At 43.6% G+C, this 24,824-nt stretch overlaps 4 protein-coding genes across 4 annotated transcripts; 1 reads left to right on the top strand and 3 right to left on the bottom strand.

Annotated features, from left to right (window-relative positions):
• Positions 1 to 70: 70 nt before the first annotated feature.
• LOC108045483 (WD repeat-containing protein 55 homolog) lies at positions 71 to 2,177 on the bottom strand. Its single transcript, XM_017124829.2, has 2 exons — positions 2,054 to 2,177; positions 71 to 1,979 (listed from the first exon to the last, which is right to left on the bottom strand). Exons 1-2 carry the CDS (start codon positions 2,059 to 2,061, stop codon positions 494 to 496), a joined length of 1,494 nt encoding a protein of 497 aa, XP_016980318.2. The 5' UTR covers positions 2,062 to 2,177; the 3' UTR covers positions 71 to 493.
• A 100-nt stretch (positions 2,178 to 2,277) lies between these two features.
• LOC108045480 (Bloom syndrome protein homolog) lies at positions 2,278 to 7,564 on the top strand. Its single transcript, XM_017124825.2, has 4 exons — positions 2,278 to 2,635; positions 2,690 to 5,028; positions 5,098 to 5,920; positions 6,030 to 7,564. Exons 1-4 carry the CDS (start codon positions 2,548 to 2,550, stop codon positions 7,259 to 7,261), a joined length of 4,482 nt encoding a protein of 1,493 aa, XP_016980314.2. The 5' UTR covers positions 2,278 to 2,547; the 3' UTR covers positions 7,262 to 7,564.
• Positions 7,357 to 8,854, bottom strand: LOC108045484 (thiamin pyrophosphokinase 1). The gene is made up of 3 exons (XM_017124830.2): positions 8,470 to 8,854; positions 7,895 to 8,410; positions 7,357 to 7,830 (listed from the first exon to the last, which is right to left on the bottom strand). The coding sequence occupies exons 1-3, from the start codon at positions 8,837 to 8,839 to the stop codon at positions 7,682 to 7,684; spliced, it is 1,035 nt and encodes a 344-aa protein (XP_016980319.1). The 5' UTR covers positions 8,840 to 8,854; the 3' UTR covers positions 7,357 to 7,681.
• Positions 8,855 to 12,311: 3,457 nt separating this feature from the next.
• On the bottom strand, positions 12,312 to 23,820 carry LOC108045511. The gene is made up of 8 exons (XM_017124872.2): positions 23,552 to 23,820; positions 17,955 to 18,599; positions 17,654 to 17,895; positions 15,400 to 16,056; positions 14,762 to 15,006; positions 14,531 to 14,703; positions 13,570 to 13,693; positions 12,312 to 12,903 (listed from the first exon to the last, which is right to left on the bottom strand). Exons 2-8 carry the CDS (start codon positions 18,422 to 18,424, stop codon positions 12,772 to 12,774), a joined length of 2,043 nt encoding a protein of 680 aa, XP_016980361.2. The 5' UTR covers positions 18,425 to 18,599; positions 23,552 to 23,820; the 3' UTR covers positions 12,312 to 12,771.
• Positions 23,821 to 24,824: the final 1,004 nt, after the last annotated feature.

The following is a 24,824-nucleotide window of genomic DNA, read 5'->3' as shown; positions in this document are numbered from 1 at the left end:
TATTATCCCCAATATGAACGAGAGATTCAACTTTTATATTTGATTGGTATTTTTATTTTAATCAGTTATATTTTATAAATCTTTTTATAACAGTTTATTGGGAAATTTTAATATACTTCTTTGTGGAAAATGTTATAGATCGATGTTTTATTAAATTAATCTATTATAATTGGATGGGTCAGTATTTTTTTTTATAAAAAAGTCTTGCGGCGAAGATATAGTTTTAAACATTCTAAAAGTTTTTTATTTATATTTTCCTATAAAAGAATTCATGTGAATGCACAATTTTCATAAATGTGTAATACTTTTAAAACAAAATAATTGTTTTAAATCTCTATATGTCTATTTTATCCCGGCGTATAGCTATGGTTCGGTTTAAAAGTTTTAAAGTGTTGCCTTTAAATGATGTTAACAGGTAAAAGTAGTCCTTAAATTTGTATCATTTTAAATCGACCCACCCATTGAATTAATCTTTGCTAGCAAACATTTTATTCTAGGCGGTGTTACTGGGTCCAGCACCTGGATCATCATCATCGGCATCCTCTTTGGTCAGGTCGGCGAAAAAGTCCGATGTGTTAGTGCATTTGGAGGAGGGCAGATTGTGACGCTTCTCCTTGTATGCATTGTGCTTTTCGTTATACTTAATGTCCCCAAAGTCCTCGAAATACTTCACGTTCCAGAATCGGACGTCGTTGTTGTGCGAGGAGGAGGCAAGGAGCTCGCCGTTGGTGTTCACGTCCAGCGACTCAATGGGCATGTTGTGCTGTCCCACCACGCCGAGATTACGATAGGGAGCTATGTGACAAGCCCGAATGTTTCCATCCTCCCCGGCGACGCAGGCAATCCTGTCCGTGATGGGAATCATTAGGCTAATGGGGCTCTTGATTCCCGGATACATGTCGCAGTGGTAGCCAAACTGGCCCCAGTTGTAGGTGTACAAGCGACCCTTGGAGGTGCCCACCACTAGCTTAGAGTCGCTACGATAGATTCCCATGCAGCTCAGCTCCTCCTCGTACGGCTCCGATTGCACATACATTTTCCGCGCACCAATATTAAATGTGGTCAGATAGCCATCGGCGCTGGTGGCCAGTAGCAGCTTGTTCTGGTCATTGGTTATCAGTTGGGTAATCTGATCCTCCAACTCCTTAAGCTCGAAAATGGAGTTCTTGGTGCGCAGATCCCACAACTTGACCGTCCCCGCATCATCACCAGTGGCGAATAGATTTTCATCAAGCACGTGCAGCGTGTTGATGGCATCATCGTGGGCTGTTTCGTACAGCTTTTTCAGCTTCTCCGTTTCCATGTCGGTGACCATTACGCACTTGTCCTTGGAGCAGGTGATCAGGTATCGTCCATCTTCGGTGAACTCCACGTCGCGACAGGCCTTGGAATGAACCTCAATGGTGCGCAGCAACTTGTTGGCCTCGTTGTCGTACTCGTACAGATGGACATCTCCGATGATGGTGGCCAGAGCGATGATGTCGCGATTCGGATGAAAGCAGATGTCCGTAATGAAGTCCTCAAGTTTGATCTCTGGTGGGGCACTGCGCGGTTTCTTTATGGCTGCTATAATGGCACGTACCGTCTCGTCTGTTTCGTCCTCATCGTCGAGGTCGAAGGTGGCCTCTGATTCCCTTTTGGTGCCCGACGGGGCATCGTCGTCCTTGCGACGCTTGGCGCTCGTGGCTCCTCCAGCGGTGCCACTAGCCGCGTCCTCCTGCATCGAATCATCTGAGTCCGAGTCCGCTGCATTGGGATCGAAACTGTCGTCGCTGCTGATACTCTCGTTGCCATCGTTACTGCTGTCGCCATCGTTTTCCGGCACCGGAGCACCCATGTACCCCAGATCGTATTCGTCATTGTCGCTGTCCGACTCGTTCAGCACCTCCTGCTCGATCTCCGCTATGACTCCCACCACCATGTCCTCGTCCAGATCATCGAGTTCGTCTTCATCAGAGGGGGTCTTAAACTGGTTATGTCTGCGAAACGCAAATGCGGATCGACGTCAGAGCTCTGGTTGGAGGTTATTGCAGAATATGATAAAAATACTCACGTATGCATAATAATCTTCGTGCTACTTCTGAAAATATGCGTTTTTATTTAACACGTTTGGGAATTGTTTGGATACCTCAGAAACAAGAGGAAGCAGAAAGCATGTCGCTTATCAGCTGTTTGCTTGTCTTCTCTATCTGGCTATTTTCTAGCTAGAATCCCATCTTCCAGGTAACCGAGAATAGTTACCTTTCGGTAAGCCAATAACAAGATTTCTCACAGTAAATATAACTCCTTTCAAAGTGACTTACAAAAATTCTCATATGCTTTTGGAAAATTTTTAGATTAACTTTTATAACTAAATGGTATATTTAAGAATTCCTGTGGTATATTTCAGCAGCTGTGCACGGTCATACTAAATGCTATTCGCATTGTTTATAATCATTATTGCGCGGGTTTTTAGTCTTTATCTTTATTAAATTGTTTTGTTTACAAAGTTATTAAATATTTGATTGCTCAAGAAAGCTCTGGCAGCTGAATGAATCGCAAGTCAACATGTCAAAGAAACCCTATGCGCCCAGAAAACAGCTCACACTTAGCAGCTTCATTGGCCTGGATAAGAATTCCCAGAGTCAACCCAAAGGTATTTGGAGTGTTATGATCATTAAAAATAACCGAAACTAATATTTTACTTTAGTAAGTAATGTCAGGGTTAAGCCCAGTGCAACATACAACCCCATATTTCTGGACTCCTCTTCATCCGATGAGGAAACAACGCAGAAAACGAGCCAATCCAGCAAGGATTATAATAAGTTTATAAAGCACACTTATTGTAACCTGTCCCAATCGCCATTAGCTCCACTTCCTGCCAAGAAATCCGTCAAAGATTCTCCCAAGAAACTGACACACAGCGAGGGAAGCCACACTAACCGGGGCTTGTCTGAATCTCCTGTAGGAAACAATTCATTTGATGATTTTCTAAAGAAACCCCCACAGAATCAGAGAAAGTACGTACCATTTTCTCTGTCTGATTCTCCTCAAGGTCCAAAGTTAAAAACAGGTTTACTTCGGGACTCTCCAAAGAAACTGTCACAAAATGAGAAAAAGCCGACCGATCAAAAATACTCATTCGAGGACTCCCCAAACAAACAAAACGGAGGAAGACATGTGTTACTTACCCTGCCCGATTCACCTCCGCCGCCACAGCCTGCCAATAAGTCGAAAAAAAGTTCCCCAAAGAAACCACCACAGAATGATAGAAAAAATTCTTACCTGACCCTGGATACAATTTCTATCGACGATTTCCCACAAATAACAGAGAAAAAGCCTACCTTGTCCACTCTGCCGAAATCACCTCGAGCTTTAAATGCATTCACAAAAACCGGCAGTAGTAATAATCTTTTCGAGGACTCTCCAGAGAAAAAAAGCATTGGGCAGACAGGATACAAGCTGGGGTCGACAAAAGAAAATACCATGCCAACGAAATCAGCGTCGGTTGCTCGCAGCACTTCTCCACCTCCAGCGGCACCACTAAAACCCAGACTCAGTGTGGCGTTTGACAACTCTCTGGCGGATTATCTAAAGGATTTAGCCCAGAATGACAACTTCAGCATCGATCCCAACAAGCAGGGCTCAGAGGCTCTAAAGACCACTCTGGACTTCTTTCGCAATACTTACGTCGAGCTTATGGAGAAATATTGCTCTCTGATTGACCAAATTCCCGCCATGCACTTCAATGAAATCACAGGGTTTCAGCCTAACACGTTTCTCAAGCTCAAGGTAATGCGACAGAAATTTAAGGCTAGGACGCAACTTCTCCAAAAAACTATGGATAGGAATGAAAGCAAGCAAAAAGCTGAGCAAGAGGCCCTGGAGCAGGAGGAACTGGAAATGCAGGCGGAACAGAGTCGAATGCCGTCTAGCTCAACAAGTAAAAATATATCCTCCCTGCCAGAGAAAAGTCTCCGTCTTGTGCCATCCAATCTAATAGAAAGCAAAGAAGAAAAAGTGCCCAACCGCGAACAGCTATTACATGACCTTTGTGGGGACCCGGATGATTACTCGCCACCCAGCAAGCCAAACAAATCGCCTCAGATGCCTAAACGCCAACAGTTCATCCAAGATCTTTGCGGGGAACCGGAGGATTTCTCGCCACCCAGCGATCCGCCTCCGATGCCTAAACGCCAGCAGTTTATCCAGGATCTTTGCGGGGAACCGGATGATTTCTCGCCACATAAAAATGAAAACGATCCGCATATGTTGCGAAAATGCGAGGAACTCATCCACGATCTTTGCGAGGAGCCGGATGACTATCTGGCCCAGAGTATAATGTTGGATAGCGATCTCGAAGAGGAGCAAATGAACCGTCCCACACAGCAGACCACCTCAAGTGAAATGGACGATGCCGATGATGACTTGGAAGGTCTGCTTGCGGAAATTGAGAACGAGCACCAGCAGATGCAGGGCCGCAGGTCCGAGTTCAATGGCTATGGCTACAAGGATTTCGAGACTGTGAAGGTGAAGGAAAAGCCAAAGGAGAAGCCAAAAGAAAAGCCGAAAAATGTTCCCTTGGATGACGATGGGTTTCCCGAATACGATGAGGCCATGTTTGAGGTAATGCATTCTCAGGCTGCAGCAAATATTACCGGTTTAGATGCCGGTCCGAGTACCAGCAGGAGCGTTGTACCTGCCAAAGTGCCTACGCCCACAGGCTCCCAGAAGCTGTCAGGCAATTTCCACTCCAATGTGCACAATGACGGCATCACCGGAGAGTTCGATGGCCAAAAGTTTGAGCACTCCACCCGTCTCATGCATGGCCTGAGCTACAGCTTCGGTCTAAAGAGTTTTCGTCCCAATCAGTTGCAGGTGATCAATGCCACCCTTGTGGGCAATGATTGCTTCGTACTGATGCCAACGGGAGGAGGAAAATCGCTCTGCTATCAGCTGCCTGCTATTCTAACCGAGGGTGTGACCATTGTGGTCAGTCCGCTGAAATCGCTGATCTTCGATCAAATCAATAAGCTGGCTTCTTTGGATGTAAGTAGAAAGGCATTGTAATTGTTATTTATCATATCAATTTTTTTTTTTTTAACTTTTCTTACATAGATCTGTGCGAAGAGTCTGAGCGGGGAGCAAAAAATGGCTGATGTTATGGCCATCTACAGGGACTTGGAGTCTCAGCCACCAATGGTCAAACTGCTTTACGTGACGCCCGAAAAGATTAGTAGTTCTACTCGCTTTCAGGACACATTAGATACCCTAAATTCTAACAATTACATTAGCCGATTCGTTATAGACGAGGCACATTGTGTTTCGCAGTGGGGTCATGACTTCCGACCGGACTACAAGAAACTTGGAATCCTAAAGAAGCGTTTCCCCAACGTTCCAACCATTGCCCTAACAGCTACAGCCACGCCCCGCGTTCGTTTGGATATTCTGGCGCAGTTAAATCTCAAGAATTGCAAGTGGTTCCTGTCCAGCTTCAACCGCAGCAATTTGCGGTACAGGGTGTTGCCCAAGAAGGGTGCCTCGACGTTGGACGACATTAGTGCCTACATCCGCACCAAGCCGGCACATTCCAGCGGCATAATTTACTGCCTGTCGCGCAAGGAGTGCGACGAGACGGCCAACAAAGTGAGCAAGAACGGCGTCCGAGCGGTGGCCTATCATGCGGGTCTCACCGACACCGAGCGAGAAAGTCGGCAGAAGGATTGGCTAACCGGAAAGATAAGGGTAATCTGTGCAACAATTGCCTTTGGCATGGGAATCGACAAACCGGATGTGCGGTTCGTTTTGCACTTCTCGCTGCCCAAGTCCATCGAGGGTTACTACCAGGAGGCAGGTCGCGCGGGACGAGACGGAGAGTTGGCGGATTGCATCTTGTACTACAACTATTCGGACATGCTCAGGATAAAGAAGATGTTGGACTGTAAGTAGTCAAGATAATAAATTGAATTTTCTTTCGTTGAAATTGTCTTTAATAATTTGTTTAAGTTTTTTTTTTAAAACAAAACTTATCCTTCGTACTCCTATTTCAGCCGACAAAGCTCTCCAATACAATGTGAAGAAGATACACGTAGACAATTTATATCGCATTGTTGGGTACTGTGAAAACCTTACGGATTGCCGTCGTGCGCAGCAGCTGGACTACTTTGGAGAACACTTCACCAGCGAGCAGTGCCTTGAAAACAGACAGACCGCCTGCGACAATTGCCTCAATAAGCGAGCTTATCGGGCGGTCGATGCCTTGGAGATTGCCCGTAAGGCTGCGCGAGCTGTTAAGGATCTTTGCAGCGGTAGATCCCGGTTCACGCTACTGCATATATCCGACGTTCTAAAGGGTTCTAAGATCAAGAAGATCATGGACTTTAACCACCACAAAACACCCCACCATGGAGCCTTAAAGGACTGGGAGAAAAACGATGTACAAAGGCTGTTGCGCAAAATGGTCATCGACGGATATCTAAGAGAGGACTTGATATTCGCCAACGACTTCCCACAGGCCTATCTGTACCTGGGTAATAACATCAGTAAACTCATGGAGGGAACGCCAAGCTTCGAGTTTACCGTGACCAAAAACGCCAAAGAAGCCAAGGCGACGGTGGCCACCGTTTCCGATGCCGTGGCGACCAGTAGTGGCGATGGAATGCGGGAGATTCACGAGCGCTGCTACACGGATCTACTGGATCTGTGCCGTACCATTGCCAGTCAGCGGAATGTGACCATGGCTAGTATTATGAACATTCAGGCGTTGAAGAGCATGGCTGAAACCCTACCCCTCACCGAGAAGGACATGTGCAGTATTCCGCACGTTACAAAGGCGAACTACGATAAATACGGCGCCAAGATGCTTGAGATTACGTCAAACTATGCGTCGGAGAAGCTGCTTATGCAGGCTGTCCTGGACGAAGAGGCGGAACAGGCGGCCGTCAAGCAGAAGCCCAGCACCTCAGGTTGGAACAACGAAAGTGTGGACTGGGACAGGGCGGTGGCATCACAGGGCAGTGCCAACACGAGCGGTGCCGGCGGTTTCAGCAACTACAGAGCGGGCAAAAGGAAGAAGGTATACAAAGCTGGAGCTAGCAAGAGGTACAAAACCAATACAGCATCGCCAGCGGCCAAGAAGAGTACATCAACAAGAGGTCGGGGAGGCAAGGCGGGCGCCATGCGAGCGGATAGCTCAGCTGCCTCATCATCATCAGGCTGGAAATCCAAGAAAACAGGAAACAGCTTCGGCTTTGATCTTATGCCATTGCCAGGATCAAAATAACATAAGCTAAACGTTTTAAAAAACGAATGGAGAAATGCTCAGGTTAATCCTAAACTGGAGACCCGCCATTTTGCATTAGAAATTATAGCCTCTAGTTACGCTTCTATATTCAGTTTTGTAGCAACAACAATTTATTTTTCATCAAGAGAAAAAGTGTGTACTTCATCCCTATTTGTTTTTGGTAAAACCTTTTAAAGTTGTTCAAGCATTTGTCCAACCCAATTTCATTCTAAAATGTTAGTAATTAGAATTAAGCTTATCACCTTGAATTTTTACATAAACGTTCATTTTGTTAAACAATAACAACACTATAGTAATCGCTCCACACAAAAAAACAATCGGTTTCCGCTTTGGTCATTAACATTGTACATTGGGGTTACCTTATCCTTACTTAAGTACATAATTTCTTTGATTAGCCTCTCATGACTTGGCGGTCTGCCGCACCTTCTCCTCGAAGTCGTAGGCGCCCATGGACCAGATCAGGTTGGCGTCCGTCTCGACCTGGACGAACTCCGTTGCGTAGGTGTTCGATGTGCTGACCATACCACCGAACTCCATTTGTGCATGATCTGTGGATGAAAATAGGAGCGTTGGTTAAAGATTTGAGTGATCAAGGTGATTTTGTCTACAAACATAGGTTCCACTTGAGGCCAGTGGTGGTCACGTTGTGCGCCGACGAGCCCACGGGCATCAGGGAGCACCACCGCTGACTAGTGACAAGGTCAACTGGCACCTGTATCGTGTGCTTGCCCGGTCGCAGAAGCCACGTGACCGAATCTCCGCTCAGCAGAAATACATTGCAGTTGTCCTTCTGGGATTTGTACAGCGTATTGATGTTAGCCATCACTTGGTCCAACCGGCCGGAAGTGTCATGGAACACCACCACATCCCGGATCTTGCGCTGCGCCATAACAGGCTGCAGCACTGCGATGGCCTTGGTGAAATCCGTGGCATCCTGATCGGGAGTGTGAACTTTCGGAGTGGTCTTGAAGAAATCCACCGTATCTTCGGTGATCGAGTCAAAGTCACCCGTTATCACGTCGAGTGGCTCAAGTGGTGTGGTGGCTGCGGCCTTTTTTGACATTGCCTGAGCCACGACAAAGTCACGCCAGTGGTTGGAGCCTCCATCGACGGCACAGCGCACGGCAGCTAAAAGGATTGCAAACTATAGCTGGCTAGGATTGGTTTTATAACAGCTCCGCGCTTACCGTTTTTCCACAGTAGCTTGACCACGTGCGACGGAACCTGGATCTGGCGGTTAAGGACTACGCAAACGTGACCATTGTCGCCCAACTTAAAGTTCTCGTTGATCAGATTGCCCGGCGTCCACTTGAACTCTTTGGGCGGTATTGTGTGGTCCATTTGCTGTCGGAATCCGATTGTTGTTTTCGTGCAGAGCAGGCGGTGGGCGGTTGGATGGGTGGTGTGCGGGTGCGGGTGCGCAGGCCTGCCAACTCGCGTGATTCGGATCAAACCGAATCCGCGGCCGGAGAGGCGCATCCAATTCAAAGCTGCCCCTGGCCCGCTCGGCGGTGTCATCGTGCGGCAGCGCGTGCCGTAAAGTTGAACCCAATTCATAAAAACTTGAAAGAATACGCCCGGACAGTCCACCTGTAGCAAAATTGCTTTTTTGAATATTTTGAAATTTGTTCGTTAGAAATGTGGACTCTGGTTACACCACCAGCATGTTGGCAGTCCGTTAGGGATGGACTAAAGATTTGCGATGTGCGCCAATTTTAAATATTCCTTCCTTTGATAAGGTTTTACCAAAATCTAGACCACCAAGTAAAGTTTATGCTATTTAGACTTGATTTAAGCTGCTTATATACTTTTACTGTAAACAATATTAGTTCGCTTTAAAGTGACTTTGAGTTGGGGAAGTACGACTGTATTTGTAAACTAACACGCTTTTGATAACTCTTAGTTTGCTTCTAAATAATAAAAATGTCTTAACAAAAATGCAAACCTTTTAAAAATACTATTGAAAATACATAAAACACAAAGCTACATGTATAAATACATTGCTACCTTTTATTAAATAAATTCCAAAAGTAAGCGTGTTTAAATATTTCTGATAACGAGATTCCATTTGGTATGTAGCAAACTATTAAAGACACATATTTTGACCGCAGTTAGCATACATATAATTTTAATGCGCACATTCTAGAGCATTCAACCCCGACCAAATAGTTATTTTACATTCAATAGAGAAGTTAATCCTTCGTTAAACTTTTGTGGCTTAGGTTAATGAAGCCGCTCGCTGGTTTGATAAACTGCGGAAACAAAAAGCTGGCCAGGAATGCCTGGCAACCAGACTTATCGGGTGTGGGAAAGTCGCAGTCGTGCCACAATACTTTTGTGCTCGAACCTCCGATGCCAGCTGTATCAATATTGTTACAGTTCATTTTGTTTGACCTACACAAATAAAGGCATTTATACGGATCCTGTGGCCAGACCATGAGCACATCCTCACCAAGACCCCTGGCCATGGCCTTTGGCCAGCCCCGTTTCTGGATTCGGATTGACAATGGGCGATGTTCCGTGAACGCCCTCCGCTGGCCACCCAGCTCCCAAAGGGGTGAAGTTGGACTTGAATAGCTTTACATGCCACGTCTGCAATGCATTGTCCAAATCCCATTGTAGAGCCCAGCCATTTTATTCCGGTTCTCTTGCAAACTCTTAAAGCTTAACTGTATTAAGCGGTAAAACATCCTGATATGGTCCACAAAAAATAATAATCCCTTGAAGGCAGATTTAAATGGATCCTGATTTATTTTTAAATCTGTTCAATGGTATTTACTATAAAGTGGCAGGTATCTTTAGATAATTGTAATAAAATGCTTGTCACTTACACATGCAACTGATTTTTTTTAATGTTTGCCTCGAGCACAATTTAATTAATTTTTACGAAGTATGTATTATTAGAATATGACAGTTTAAATTATGGTTAAGTCGAACCATAAAACTTTTATTGAAATAGCAGCTACCTTACAAGTTCTATTTTTTTCATTAAAAGTTTACCTCCAGAACCCATAAAAGTTTTTTTCACCTTTATTTAAGCTGAGTCGAGGGATTCTGGAAGAAGATCCTCCTCCCTAAACAGCCATAAATAAATAATATTGCACTTGTACACGCATGACTTTGGCGTATTTGTTCGCCTTTCTACGACTTTGAAATGAATTACACGCGTAGCCGCGTGACTTTAATACCCTAACGAAGATTTTCGGGGTAGTTGCCATTCCGACCACATTCCCGTCTCAGAAGTGGTCCGAAGTACCACATATTCGGCTTAACACTTTCGCATTGCCGGCAAGGAAAAAGCGAAGGTCCAAAAGATTTACGTTTACATTTTCTGGGACACTGCGCTGCACACATCAAGTGCAACATGTTGCGCGAAAATGTTCAGAGGCAGAGATTTATGTCTGCGTGCGTCAAGGTATAAATTTACGAATTTAAGACCTGGCTGGATTTAAAGATAAAAGCTATTAAATTTTTAACGACAGAGCTGGTAAGGTTCGTGCTCTATTTACCTGGCTATCTCGCTTTCCCAACCAACTGCAACTAATTGCTTGCAGCTCTCGAATATGTGTCACATATATGGTATTTATAGTTGCAAAATTAAAAGCCAGATGCCAACGAGTGTGTATCTTCGCGCAGTTAATTCAGAAACCACTGCACTCGCATTCAACGAAGTTTCAACTCATTTTTTGCCGGGGTTATCCGTTTGCCCATCTTCTGCATTTCTCCCACTTCACGGTTCAATGCACCTTGATGACGTGAGTAGAAGTTATTAAGTCACAATGGGCGACGGCTTGCTGTTTGGCGGAGTCGTACTCATAGTCGTGGTCGGAGGTTTATTTGACGTTGCCAGGCGGTGGTCGGGTCCTCGAGCATAAGACCCACCTGCCGGGCGCCGAGCCCCAAGGATGCGACAGGAAATTCATCAATGTCTCCACCGCCTGACGCCTGCATTCGACTTGCCAAGCGCGGCAACATTTTTACCCAATGCCTGAAATTGCCAATGACGTGGATAAGAAAGGAGAATACGAAACATACAGTCGAATGTCCCGACCATGAGATACCTAATTTACCTGGTGCCGAAAAAAAGTATAGCCTAACTTTCTGCACCTGGTTGAGCAGTTATACAAATCATTATTTCTTCTTCTCGTAAAACAACTCTGACTATTATCTTGTGGGTGAGTAAATAGTAGAGAAATATTTACAGTGTTTGCTGAAAATTATTTCAAGAGTCAAAACAACGCTTACAAATGATCGATGTATAACAAAAGGTTGAAACAATTTGCATGCTTTTAAAATAAATTTTAATAACAAAAAAAGATTTTTGCAACACAAAATATGGCTCATATAGAAAATACTCTTTATAAAACCAATCTTAGTATAAATATAGTAAATAGCATAAAAGTTCGGTTTGAATTTTGTATTTTCGTAGATAAGAAACACTTGCACATTAACTTAATGGTGTTATGCAATCTAACCTAAAAGTACCCTGTAAAATTAATAGAGGAAGAAGCTAGGAGAAAAGTGAAGAGCAGGTTATTTACGATCCAGAGACACAAGCAACCCGCATAAACGGATGCCGGCCGTCGAGCTTTTCTCCGCCAAGAGGAAATTATGAATTTAGGTGCGGCTGCTTTTTTGCCTGGTTTCGGTGAGATTTATTCAAGTGTCGCTGCAGCTTTAAGCGTCTATATGGGCAAAGTGCCACGGGATCTGTTCAGGGATTATCCTGCAGCCTTGGCCAGAAACACTTGACGGGTCCCATCATAATGTACAAGTTGAGCCTTTGTCAAATTAGTGAAGCTTACTTGAAAGCACAATAAACAGAAGCTGACAGTCAGTACTGCCTGACACCCATTCAGTTGGCCAAGTTTCAGGGACCTCGCTGACCAAACAATATACCACCTCATTTACATATTCAAATTTTGCTTACTCAAGCTCAAAAACCCATGTGAATGGGCATTAAAAAATATGGTGAGTTACTTATGTTGAACCCACCCATATAAAAGAAAACACAAGTTTTACCATATACATAGTTGCATTATATTTGTATTATCTTTTTGTTCTGTTCGTTTGTTTTTGTTTACATTTGCCTTCCGTTAGGCATTTTAAATTAATTTTTGCGTTTACAATTATTGTATTCCGTCAAATTAGCTTAATTATTACAAATACCAAGCACATTCTCCATGGTAAAGATGATAGCCACAATGTGTCCATAATCGAATTTTACTGACTGCTTATGTATGGGCTGTGTGGTGTGGAGTGCGCTCTTTGCTAGCGCATAAATCACATGGCGTATGCGTAATAATTTTCGTATGTATAGTTGCACATACTTTTTTACCCTTATGTATATGCAAATGAAATGAATAATCATAAATCTATGCAGTTTTGATTTGGCGAATTTGTAATCGGATTTTGTGTGGATTTGCCACAATTTAATATACGCATATTTGCATGCATATACAGTGGCTTTCGGTCAATTGGCAATTGCCTCAGTTGCCGTTGTAGTCCTCGATGAATGTGTCGATGATGTAGCGCTTCACCTCGTTGATGGAGGTGCGCTTGTTGCTGCACTGCAGCCGCTCCTGGTTCTCCGGCAGGACGAGTAGTTGCTGCAGTTCCCCCTGCGACGAGCAGAAGCGAAAGTTAATGCGCATAAAGTACATAATTGTCCGCCAATGATTGTATAATTCGCATTGTGAATGCCCAACGGGGCGTATGCGCTATCAATGCCATGCAGGCATCACAAATAAACGTGTACGAGTGTCGATTTGTTTACATTTAAGGCTATAACTTGACTGCATGACGTAATAACCAGGGAATTCAGTACATGCTCTCATTTAAACAACAATCAATTTTAACATTACATTTTTAAATGGTTTTATGTATTTCTTTTGAAAATGAAATCAAATAACTTAAATGAAATAAACGCCAGCGTTTGTAGCCTCCTCAAGATTTAAGCAATCAAAAGCATGCTGTTTACTGATAGATGCATGTTGTTCTTATAATAGAGGTGATAAATTAAAGATGCGAATTCATGATTAATTTATTGTTAATTTATTTTATAAAGTTATCAAATTTAGCGAGTGCCAGCAAAACTTCAAACTGGACTAACAAATGATTAAGGGCATTTTATATAATTTTCAAAACATTAAAATAAAAGATATAAGTAACTTGAAGTCTAATAAAATTCGGATTAATAATTAGTAATACTGTATTGGAGGCTAAAGCCAGTAACCGGCAGTCAAAGGCATAATATTCCATAAATAGCAGATAAAGGATATACTCACGTTAAAGCCGCGTCCTATTTCCACATCCGCGTCCACGGGCAACGTGAACAGTCGCTTGGAGACAACGAAGCTATTGGTCCACGCGCAATCGACGTAAATCGATATGAAATCGCCATTCTGTATGCTGGACGGTGGATGGAAATAACAGCAAAACAATAATGGTAAAGTGAGCTATTCGCAAATAATTAAACTATATATGGATACATATTGGTGCATTGTTGTTGAGCGTCGGGCCCCGCACAGTGACAGTGAGAAATGTGCCGACGGTCGATGACAAATGTTGCCCACTTGAACCGAGTGTCAATTTGGCTGTGTGTCGTTGTAGCCAGCAAAAAGCAAAAAGCAAAAAAAAGGAAAACCCAAAAACAAAAACCAAAAAAAAAGGCCTCGATATTCATGTGCAGGACGTCTGTTTACAGCTGCGGACAAAGTAATAGCATTCACTAATAAGTTAATATTAATATAACATTCTTTGGAGCTACTTTATATCGGATCAGATTTTCAATATAAATTTAAAACCAAATTTAATTAACCTAAAAAAATGGAAAGGAAATCATGCGTTCAAAATGATAAAAAATATTAATTAAAGTGCCACAATATATTTTACTTCAACTATTAAAGTATAAACAAATAAAACAAATTATCCCAGTAGTTATTTTTTCTACCGCAACTGTGTGCTTGCCTACCATTTGCATGTGTGTCAAGTGTTTGCCAGTGTGCGTTTCATGGCACAAACATTTATGCTAATAAATTGAAAATGCAAATAAACGAAAGTGTCAACGTCGATGGCCATCAGATCGAAGTGAGTGCCACCAGCCCACAAAAAGGGAGGCCTCTGGCTGCAGTGATTGGCAATCATCACCACATGGAGGGAACTACCCAACTACAATACCTCTTATACCACTTATCAAGACTCACCACCACCCACCAACATCCCACCCAAGCACACACACACGCTCACCTGATGGCCACTTGATGCCAGCGATAATCGTATAAATTGAATTTCACCGGCAACATTTCCGTCGTATTGTCCCGCTCGAGATACAAACGCAGTCCGTCCTTGCAGGCCTCCAGATAAAGATTGTGGGTGGCGTTGCGGATGGAGAAGATGTTCGCCGTGCTCTTGGTATCGTTCTGAAATAACCAGAACTTATGATTCCCATTTGGCGAGGAACCCCTTAGGCATACCCACCTTGGCCCTCAGCGTGACCATCAGCGTGAAGTTGAGCAAGTTCCTCCAGCTCCGGATATAGCCCATGTTGTAGGGCGTTGAGGGCGTTGGGCTGAAGCTTGTTCCCATCAGTCCCGCCGTGGTGAGATCCGCATTCGAATACGGATCCGGGTAGGAGGAGGCTAATGAAGCATCCGACGCCTGGGTGGGCAGCTCCTCACCCATCGGCAGCTTCTTGTAGAATTTCAACAGATCACTTATATCATCTGTAATGTTGATTTATAACAAAACTGTCTTTAATAGTAAAAATATTGATCCCAAAGAACACTTTATTACCATAGACCAACAGTACGTATACGTAATAAACATAATAAATAATACAAGCAAAAAAATTAGATTGTATTTAAAAAGTTTTTTAATCAATAGTTCAGCATAATGCGTTTTATACATGTACAAATTTGTAATTTTACGATTCCAGAATGGGTTAGAACCTCAATCTTTAATTTTTGCCAAATTTAATGTGGATTTTTTATAAAATGATGACCTAAAGGTCATAAATTCTTCTTATTTCAAACAACTTGAAGTACTAAAATCAAATTCAACGATTTCAAACTTAACATTTTGAAATCACTAATTAGATTATTGATTGGTTAACTCACCGCTGCACTCGAAACTGTTGCAGTTGCGTTGCTCGATGTTGTATCCCTCGCATAGCAACGTGGACATGGCCACGCTCTTGGTTGGCTTGCGTTTCTTGTGCTGATTGCTGGCACGTGCCTTCCTGGTCCCAACTCCAGTTCCCGCATCCGAACCCGCTCCTCCATCAACTCCATTGGCAGCACGGTCCTTGTGTGCACTCATCACAAACCTGACACTTTCGTCTGATGCTCCAACTGCATCTGCTGGTGGTTCATTACCGCCTCTTGTTTCTCCCACGGGGACAGGTGCCGGGGAACTGGGATTCGGATGGGCACGGACTCTGGTCTGCGGCATTATCGTCGTCGTTTGGTCAAATTTATGCAATGACTCGTCGCCACTTGCTCGCATTATGAGCAGGTCGTTCTCATCCCCTTCATCGGTCAGCAGATCATCATTGCCATCGCCGAAAGTGTCCGCCTCCTTGGACACGGTCAGCTCATTTGCGGCATCATCGTCCGCAATCTCGGCATCAGCCTCATCCTCGTCATCGTCCTGCAGGTTCAGGTTCATGTTCATGTCCACCAGCGGATTGTCAAGCAAACACCGCCGGAAGCGCTGCTGCACACCCTGACCACAGGTGACGCTGCACAAGGTGAAGTCGCTCCAGTCGTCCCAGCCTGTAATTGATTGCCGATTGTTTGCAGTGAGTTTCGGAAAACAAGGAAGGTGAGATTGCAAAAAAAAATATACATATTTGTCATGCTAAAAGTTATTGACTTCGTTAATTAAATAAAACCTACAAAACCTAAATAAATTCTTATTTTGAATTAAAAACTGATTAAAACTTCTTAACATTTTAGTTCACTGTAATTAATCTAATAAACACAATTACTTAGTTCCTTAAAAATTTATTATAAAATGTAGATTTTATGTTTATGAAATATCCATTTTGTTGTTTATATTATTTTGTATCCTTTTATCAGGGCTAGTAAATTTGCCAATTATATTTTGCCGTGCATTTATATTCCTGACTACTATGACTCATAAAAATCATCGTGCCAAATTTTGGCCCTGCCTGTTTCTCGAACCAAAGGCCTCCCATTCAGCTGCCACAATTCAAGGCAGATCCTCGGTGGCGCCTCCCCGCTTGACACAAAAGTCAAGTGTTGCTTCCCTCGAGTGGCTGTGGTGCGGATTGCCGGCTTGAGAGGATTGCTGGCTCTGGCCCACATCTGCAACATCTGCTGTGTCATCGAGAAGTTCCCTTTTTATTATATTTTTTACTTTATTTTATTTTGTTCTATTTCATGTTTCCACCCATTCCATGCAGAGGCATCTCGACGACTGTGCGGCGATTGCTATCAATCTTCATCAAAGATTAATCTCCTAGCGGAGCTTATGAAGTCACAATAGACTGGCGAATAAGCTAAATAAGTGTAGGGAATTTTAAGTGTTCTCCGCATTTCACTGTTGAATTACTTAAAAGCCCAAATGGAAAGGGATATAAGCGGCTTTAAATAACACAGTCGCTTGCAATTATGTTGCGATATTCGAGCGGGTTGAGAGTGTGGCCCTCTAGTGCCAATTACCACTGATTGCTCCATCCGAGCCCATCCTGACCAGTGGCCTCTAGTTTGGAAACTCTATCCCGCCGGGTGCATCCAGTACTCGACAAACATCCGACCGGGGCGATTTGCTCAACAATGCAACAACTAACAAGCGCAATGCGATTAACTAACGGAAGCAGCGGAAGCCCGGCCTGGATTGCCCCGGGAGGAAGGAGGAAGCAATCGAGTGGGGACAGGATGGATGCACTCCAAAAAAACATTTCGATAACTCTAAAAAAACACACCATCCGTAGTGTATGATGTAGGTGAAAAAACTGCACGAATTTGAACGGAAGTACTGGTTTAAATTTTCAATTGAATAAGGTTTCATTTAATTTCTTGACTTTTGATGTATATATATGTTAAAAAGTCTATACAAATGAAATCCATTAATTAAAATGTAAATGTAAAATAATATATAGACGAAAATAGGTTTCTTAAGTACAGATGTTTAAATGCTCCCAAACAAAAAAAAAAGAAAACCAAAATGATACAAATGTCCTTAAATTTTATAGTAATGACCTAATAGATAAACCTAGCTAAAATGACCAAATTCTATAATAATACTAAAATTTTCCTCCTCCCTCCTTCAAAATCTGATAAATGCAAATGTAAACTAAATATTGGTTTAGTGTATGAACACAGGACACAGGAAGAAGCAGCTTACCCAAATGCTTCCAGATATGATTCTCGAACTGCGGCGTCCACCGATGCAGACCGTTGACGCTGATTTCCAGCACATCACTGGCGCCGCCGACGGGCGGTCGTTGCAACTGCCGGGCTGCAGGAGTGGCTCCGGAGGAGGCCGAGGCGGGCAGCAGTTTGCCAAAGGCAATTAATTCCGCCGGCAGCATTTTCAGCATGTTATTATCGAAGCAACGCAGTGGCTGCAGGGTGGCATTCAGCTGCCTGCGGATGTGGCAAGTGTGAGTGGACAAAATGCTGATGGCGATTCCCGGATTACTTACCCCTCGTACTGAAAGGCTGACTCAGCGCCGCTCCAGGAACCTCCACTGCCGCTGCCGCTGGAGGCTGTGTTGTAGCCCCTGCTACGGTGTCCCGAGCTCCAGGACACGAGTCCTTCGGCACGCGGGGACATGGGGTCCTCGGCATCGGCCCCACCATTGGCCACCTTCAGCAGGGAGGCGCCCTTGTATATCGTTTCCGGCGTTAATGTTATTAAAATCGTGTCCTGGGCAGACTGCCCCGCCAGCTCATCAGAGAAGACCCGTGCGGCGAGGGCCTTGACAATCACCGGACTGGAGCGAATCAGCTCGGACATGCCCTTGTGGGCACAGGGATTCACGGGATTCGCTGCAGCGGAGGTCAGCAGTTGCAGGATCAGGAGCAGGGGTAAAAAAGTGGCGGATGGTGGCATCCGCGAGTAGATAACATCGTGGCTCATCACGGGTGGACCACCTGCACTCGGCCCGGCCATGGATCCTTTATCTCTACGAGTGTCCTAGCGACACTCGCCGGTTGGCATGGCAGCTTTTATCGCTGCGGTGGCTCAATTTACTTTCGGCAGAAGTCACGTTCCGGCTTTGATTCCACTAGGATGCGCCCCTCTCCAGTCCAGAGGCACTTACACAGCACCTGCATTCATCGCTGGCCTGCGGAGAGGTAAAAAATATAGCGTGATTGAGGTGGGAATGCCGAAGGACAAAAGGACAAAGGCACCTCGCACCCGAGTCTCCAATTCTATTCAAATAATGGAGCCGGGTTTTGCATGATAATAGCTGCAGGTTGCAGTGGCTACTTTCTGGGATGATTTATATAAAATGTTATATCGGTATCTGTACGACCATTTATGTTGGTTGCCCCGAGGATACTTATGGAAAATATCGAATATATATACATAGGACTCTTTTACTTCGCAAAAAGTGCAATAAAGTTACTATTGTATAATATTAAATATGAAGGTATTCATTGTTTTTCCATGTTATGCTTTATTTTTTTACGCTTGTATTTATTTTATTGCAAAGCAAATTGTATCAAATTCCAGGTAGTGTATTTTAAAATCAGAATTCAATCAAAAAGTAAAGGAATTTCAACTTTTACTTCTTATTACATTTAACGTTTAACTAAAATGATAAAACTAAAATAATACGCTTGGTATTTGTATGGGATAAACAAATCTATTTCAATCCTGATTTATTTGAAGTTTAATAACTACTCTTTGCCACCTGAAATTCACAGAAAAGAAACAGTATTTACGAGAATTTATGTCGGCTTTAAAAGGTTCTCTTGGTAACAAGCAGCTCAAGGGCTAAGATTACTCCCGGCCAGGGTTTGGGACCATCAAAGTCGCCGCATTCGCTTTCGCATCCTGGTGCAGGAAATAAATATCTGGATTAAGAATTTCTGCAGCGAGCTGGACGGTGAACAATGGAATATGCAGTGCCCGAACGGAGGAGGAAAAGTTAAATCCACAACATAAACGTGCAATCAAATAGAATTTTTACGCACATAAGCACTGCGATACTGCAACACTGCAATCTCTGTTGGCCGAAACAATAAGGCAGTAGCAAAACATTTTCGGGAGATAAATGTGCGCTTCCAGTGGCGGCGTGGCTAACAAAGTTGCGCTCCGAGTTTTCGAATCCGGGGCGCATCCTTTGGCGTCGTCCTTTGGTCCCAGTGCGAAATGCAAAATGTACAACACGAGCAAATATGCCAACGAATGCAAATGCGGCGGGGTGCGCAGCATTGAGTCCTCAATTGTTTTATGGCCAGTTCCATCTATCGGTTGGCCCAGTTCTGTACCGCTCCCCCTTCCCCTTCCCCCCCGCTCCCCCTCCCCCTTTCATTTCCGTTTCCGTTCGACTGACCGTCTACTGACCGGCAGGTCGTCACTCAACAGTCAACGTATTCTCCGGGGGCGGCAATCAGTGTAATTGTTATTGTTTTCTCTCCGCCTTTATTGCCCTTAATCCATTTTGTTTTGCTCTCGTTGCTGCTCAGTTGAACTTTTGCAAATTGGCAAAGTTACTGCCTGCGACAATCTGTTAAAAGCTTTTGAATTCCAAATAGACTTGGCCAAGGTGAGCAGAAAGGCACGTAAATCAGGCGGAAAGTCGCCCCTCTAAGCCAAATGCATATTTTATGTGCCCCTCACAGCGAACTTCGCCACGATTCTGCGGTTTGTCCACTGGGGAATACACGGCCATCCATCCCATCAAGGAAAATTAGTATTGTTTTGCTGCTTTTATGGTTTGATTACTTGAATTTTGTGGAGTCACGAAGAGAGAAAATCGAATCCACACACATCGATTTCGATTTTCCTTTGAAGGCAGCAAAAAGGAAACATCAAAATACATGTTTCCGCCCACGCTGTGACACTTCAAAATAGGCGGACATTATTATGAACAAATTGAAGGCCGGCTGAAAGTCAACCCAGACATGTGTGCGAATAAGCACTGCGATAAATTTTACTTAAGAAATTAAATTTACTAACATTGGTTTTGTATTGCATAGATGATTTGGTAAAAGACTAAGTTTCTTCAAGTTTAAGTTCAAATTTGTTTTAAAAAACGACGATTTGGCATTTTGAAATAAATAAATTGATATAAATAAAAATATATATAAGCATATATATGAAAAATTATGTTATGTATATGTTGGTAAGGTGTCAGCTCTGCGTAAAAATAATTATATTAAAATATCCATCCCACAATCAACTTATTTTTCTTCTGCGTGTGTGTGTGGGTGCCATTATGGGAACGATGCTCGAGATGATTGAATATCAAAAGGCAGATGGCTCAGGCAAATAGCCGACATGTTTCGAGTGGTCCCCGCCTGACAACAATGTGAGCAGTGGGATGCGAGTTTAACAAGAGTGAATCCCCGAGGACTCGTAAAACTGATAGCACCCCCCTTGGTCCACTGGGCAAGTTTAAAAGCTCAGCACGTTTGGCCAAACTTCGACAAGTGGCGGGAGTCCCTCCGCTTCTGTCCTTTTTTTTTTGGGTCAGGGATTGTCCAGGAGATGGGGGACAGAAATATTTTGTACCCAAATTATGCCTTAAATTCCGGGCACCATATCAAAGCACCTCGACCCTGGGAAGAACCAAACCGACTGAAATCCCGGGCCGTTCCACACGCATACGCAATTATCCTCGGGGACAACTGTCGCCTTTTATCTGTGCGAATGATTAAGCTCGAAGTGTCTTAAAATTAATTTGATAGTGCTTTTGGGCCAGGGGACGAATCCACATTCGCGTAGGCAACCGGGCGTATGCGTAATCTTCCCAGCCATTAGTCGTATCCGCAGAAATCGTACGGCTGTTGTGCTTAAATAGTTTTATCTGCCACGCGCTATCTCGAAGATACTTAATTCCAGCAGGTCCTAATATGTAAATCACTTGCAGCCGGAGTTCGTGTTTCACTGGCTGAAATTTTCCTTTTCCGACGAACACGCCATTCCTGCCAAAGAATTTCACTTTGCCCTAAGCTCCTCTGTGGCTATATTAAATTCCGATCTTATTGATTTCCTCTCTGCGTAGCATTGCATCGCAAATAAGGTATCTCAATGCCACCTATTATTCATGTTAATCCCGTCTCAATTAACTAACAGACTTAATTCCTGTGCACATTTAAATCATAACAAATTGGGGTAAATCCACTTTATAACTAAACAAATATTTGCAGGGGATATATTTCAATTTTCGTTATTTGAATTATGCAAACTCATTTGAGACGAAAGTAAATTTATTGCCACCACTGGCCCCAAAAACAAAGCCGAAAGGTTGCCGGCTCCGGATGCGGAAGGATATGGCCATGGAGCTCCGGCTCCCCGGGAAATTTATGCGCACAATTAATTTGAAAATCCGAATCAGGAACGGGCGCTGTATCATATAGTATACGGGGTCTGCTGCGTCGACCAAAAAAAAAAAACAAGATAAAATATACCTGCAGTCCCGATTATCAACGTAAGTCGACGTTGGAAATGTCGGGCCAATTAATTAAAATCCGAGCGGATTATTTGCTAAGCGTATTTGCTAATTGGGCCAGCTCTGATTAGACTCCTCGGCAAATACGAGTCCTGGCATTCCAGGACTAGCGTCAGCAGTTAAACGTTAACCCGCCCGACTTAAGTGGCCTCCTCACTTCCAGCTTAATGAGCCCTTCGAATGCTAACTTTATGGTCGAGGTCGGCCTTCATTTCCACTCCCAGTCTACCAGCCTCCCATCTCAAAACTCCCAGTCTCCCCACTCCCTATCTCCCAACTCCCAAACCTCCTGGCTTCTGGCCCTTGGTGCAAATTGTAATTATAATGCCACTTAATGGCATAAGAGCGTCTCTGTTCTTGTTGTTTGCTGTTATTGTTATTGTTGCCAAAGCGGATGTGGGAGTAAAGGGTTTACGGGCTTTTACAATACAATCTACTCCCAGAGGTCGCGAATGAGGATGTTAAATGGATTTAACAGGGCAAGTTAGGTGCTCCCACCCAGAAATCGTTCGACAATATAGGGTCCTAATCATTGCATTATGCTGGTGGGTCTGGTCCCCATTATCCATTATCTATGCTAGGATTATTTTTATTGCATCTGAAAGAGAAATTCGCTGGCCCAGAGATAACCGCAGATATTTTGCGCTGACAGAGCAAAAAGTTGCCCCATTACAAAGGACTGCACATTAACCAGTGGTATGTAAATGGCCCGAACTTCTGCCCTGCCCACCACCGATTTGCCGCCCCCCTTTTGGTCTGGGCCACATTAACCCATTTGGCAAAGCTGGCAGACAGAAGCGGCATCGGGCAGCGACTGTCAGTTGCCAGTCGAGGGTTGCCAACGGCCATTAACAATGCAATTTAGTAACAATATGAAATTGTGGCTGTGGAAGGGCTCAAAGCGAGCTTGATGCGATGAGGTTGCTCTGCAATTAGGCACCAAGTCGCCTCAACTCATCCTTGTACTCGTCCTCGCATGTTGCAAGTCAGATCCACCACAGAAATGCGAGCACATGAATCAATCTTCGAAGGCAACCACAAGCCAGCTGCAAATATTTGGAGTTGGTCGGTCTGCAGCCCAGGGAAATTTAAATTTAATATAATTAAGTGGGGTGTTTTACCCCAAAAGACAAGTAAGCCTTTGTCTCTATTTGTAATTTATAAGGTACTCAGGTTTTTGTTCATATATTTTTTGAATAAAAACTTGTAACTGGAGATCTGCAAATTAGCTTTGCTAGAATATAGTTTGTAATATAATACAATTGATCTTGAGGCGCTTCTATTTATTTGTTTCCTGGTAATTACTTTTTCTGCTTCTTGGAAAGTATCAAATTTAATACTCAGAACTTCAAATCAAATTTTAAGTCAAAGTACATTATACTATTTTTTCACTAATCACCCCATATAAATCCACAAAATTGCATTATTTATTGAATTTGCAGCTATTACTGTGTAGTTGTTTTCACCAACAATATGTTTATTACTTTTAGCTTTTATTTTAAAAATATAATCTATAACTAAGAACAAATGTTAACCCATCAATTTGATTTAAATGCGAATTATATTTGCCAAACGCAAATTAGATTACTTTGCGGTCGCTTTGTTACACTAACCATTCGGAAACTGCATTTCATTGATATTGTACTTTGTTAACATAGTTTTTTCGCACTTTCCACCGAAAGGTTTGTTTATTTATTTTCCACTTTTCACCACATTGCTTGCTAATTAAATTTTACGAGTCCACAATTGCACACTAATTACTGTTTTTATTGCTTTGCCACAACATGATCAAAAGGAGTACGGTGCTTGGATTTCCGTGTGCGAAGTGTAATCCTTTAAATGGTTTTTCTATTTTTCCCGCTTTTAGAAGTTTTCCGGAGAAGCGCCACGAACCAACTGCTTTGGAAATGGCCAGAGCAAAGGCTTTTATAGCTAGCAAGGATCTGGGGTGAAAGGCGCCTGCGCGGATAACATTTAGGACTCGCTCCCATTTCCGTTTCCCTTTCGTCCAACACAATGCCGGCTGTTTTGCTGGCCGTCCGTGGTCCGTGGTCCGCAGCCACTGCTCTTTTACCGCCCGCCCTCATTTCAGGGCGTTTGTTTACACGAGGACAGCTGAGGTCGGGACAACAAAGTTTGAAGCCATCCAGGGCACTTGCCACTTGGCACTTGGCACGCTGCTGTCATCCCAGCGTTAAGGAGCCGCACTCGCACTCGCACTCATCTATATGCGTTCATGGGGCTCTGTGTACTTCGTGGCATTACATTGAAGTTTTAATTGAATTGCGGCTGCAAGTTTTAACTGCATTCTGCTGGGATGAATCCTCTGGGTTCGGTTGGGCTTGGCCCGCAAAAGGTGCGAGAAAAAAACCTTGCCACAAACTTTTCAGCTCTCAAGTTTTTCACTTTTCATTTCTTGCCAGTGCGTAGCTTGTGCTCCTGTTTAGCTCTCTAAATGCAGTTAACAAATGCTGAACTCAGCCGGTATAAGTCCGCATTCAAAATAGCTATAGCTGCGCCTGCAAGTAGGCAACACCGTTTTCATTTCCGCCTGCCCTCGAGTGAGTGTGTGTGTGTGTGTGTGTGTGCGTGTGCGACTGTGTGAGTGTGGGAATCTGTGTCGAACACCTGTTGTTGCCATTGTTGTTGTAGCCTTATCGCCTTCTTGGCCGTTTCGTTTATTTTGTGGGGCCGTAAAAGTTTTGATTCCGCTCGTTGTTAGCCTTTCTTCATTGTTTTTCCCCAGTTGATGGTGCTGTGAATTTTGCGAGAGGGTAGGTAAGCAGAAAACTTGGATAACTATGTGTTTCCATAAAAACTAAAAGACATTAATTGAAATAAGAATATACAGAGATATACGTCGAAATAGCACTTTTGAATGCTTTA

Source organism: Drosophila rhopaloa, unplaced genomic scaffold (genome assembly GCF_018152115.1).
Source record: "Drosophila rhopaloa isolate 14029-0021.01 unplaced genomic scaffold, ASM1815211v1 contig_178, whole genome shotgun sequence".
Lineage (NCBI taxonomy): Eukaryota > Metazoa > Arthropoda > Insecta > Diptera > Drosophilidae > Drosophila > Drosophila rhopaloa.
The sequence above is the reverse complement of the archived record's forward strand: the minus strand, read 5'-3'. Positions and strand labels throughout refer to the sequence as shown.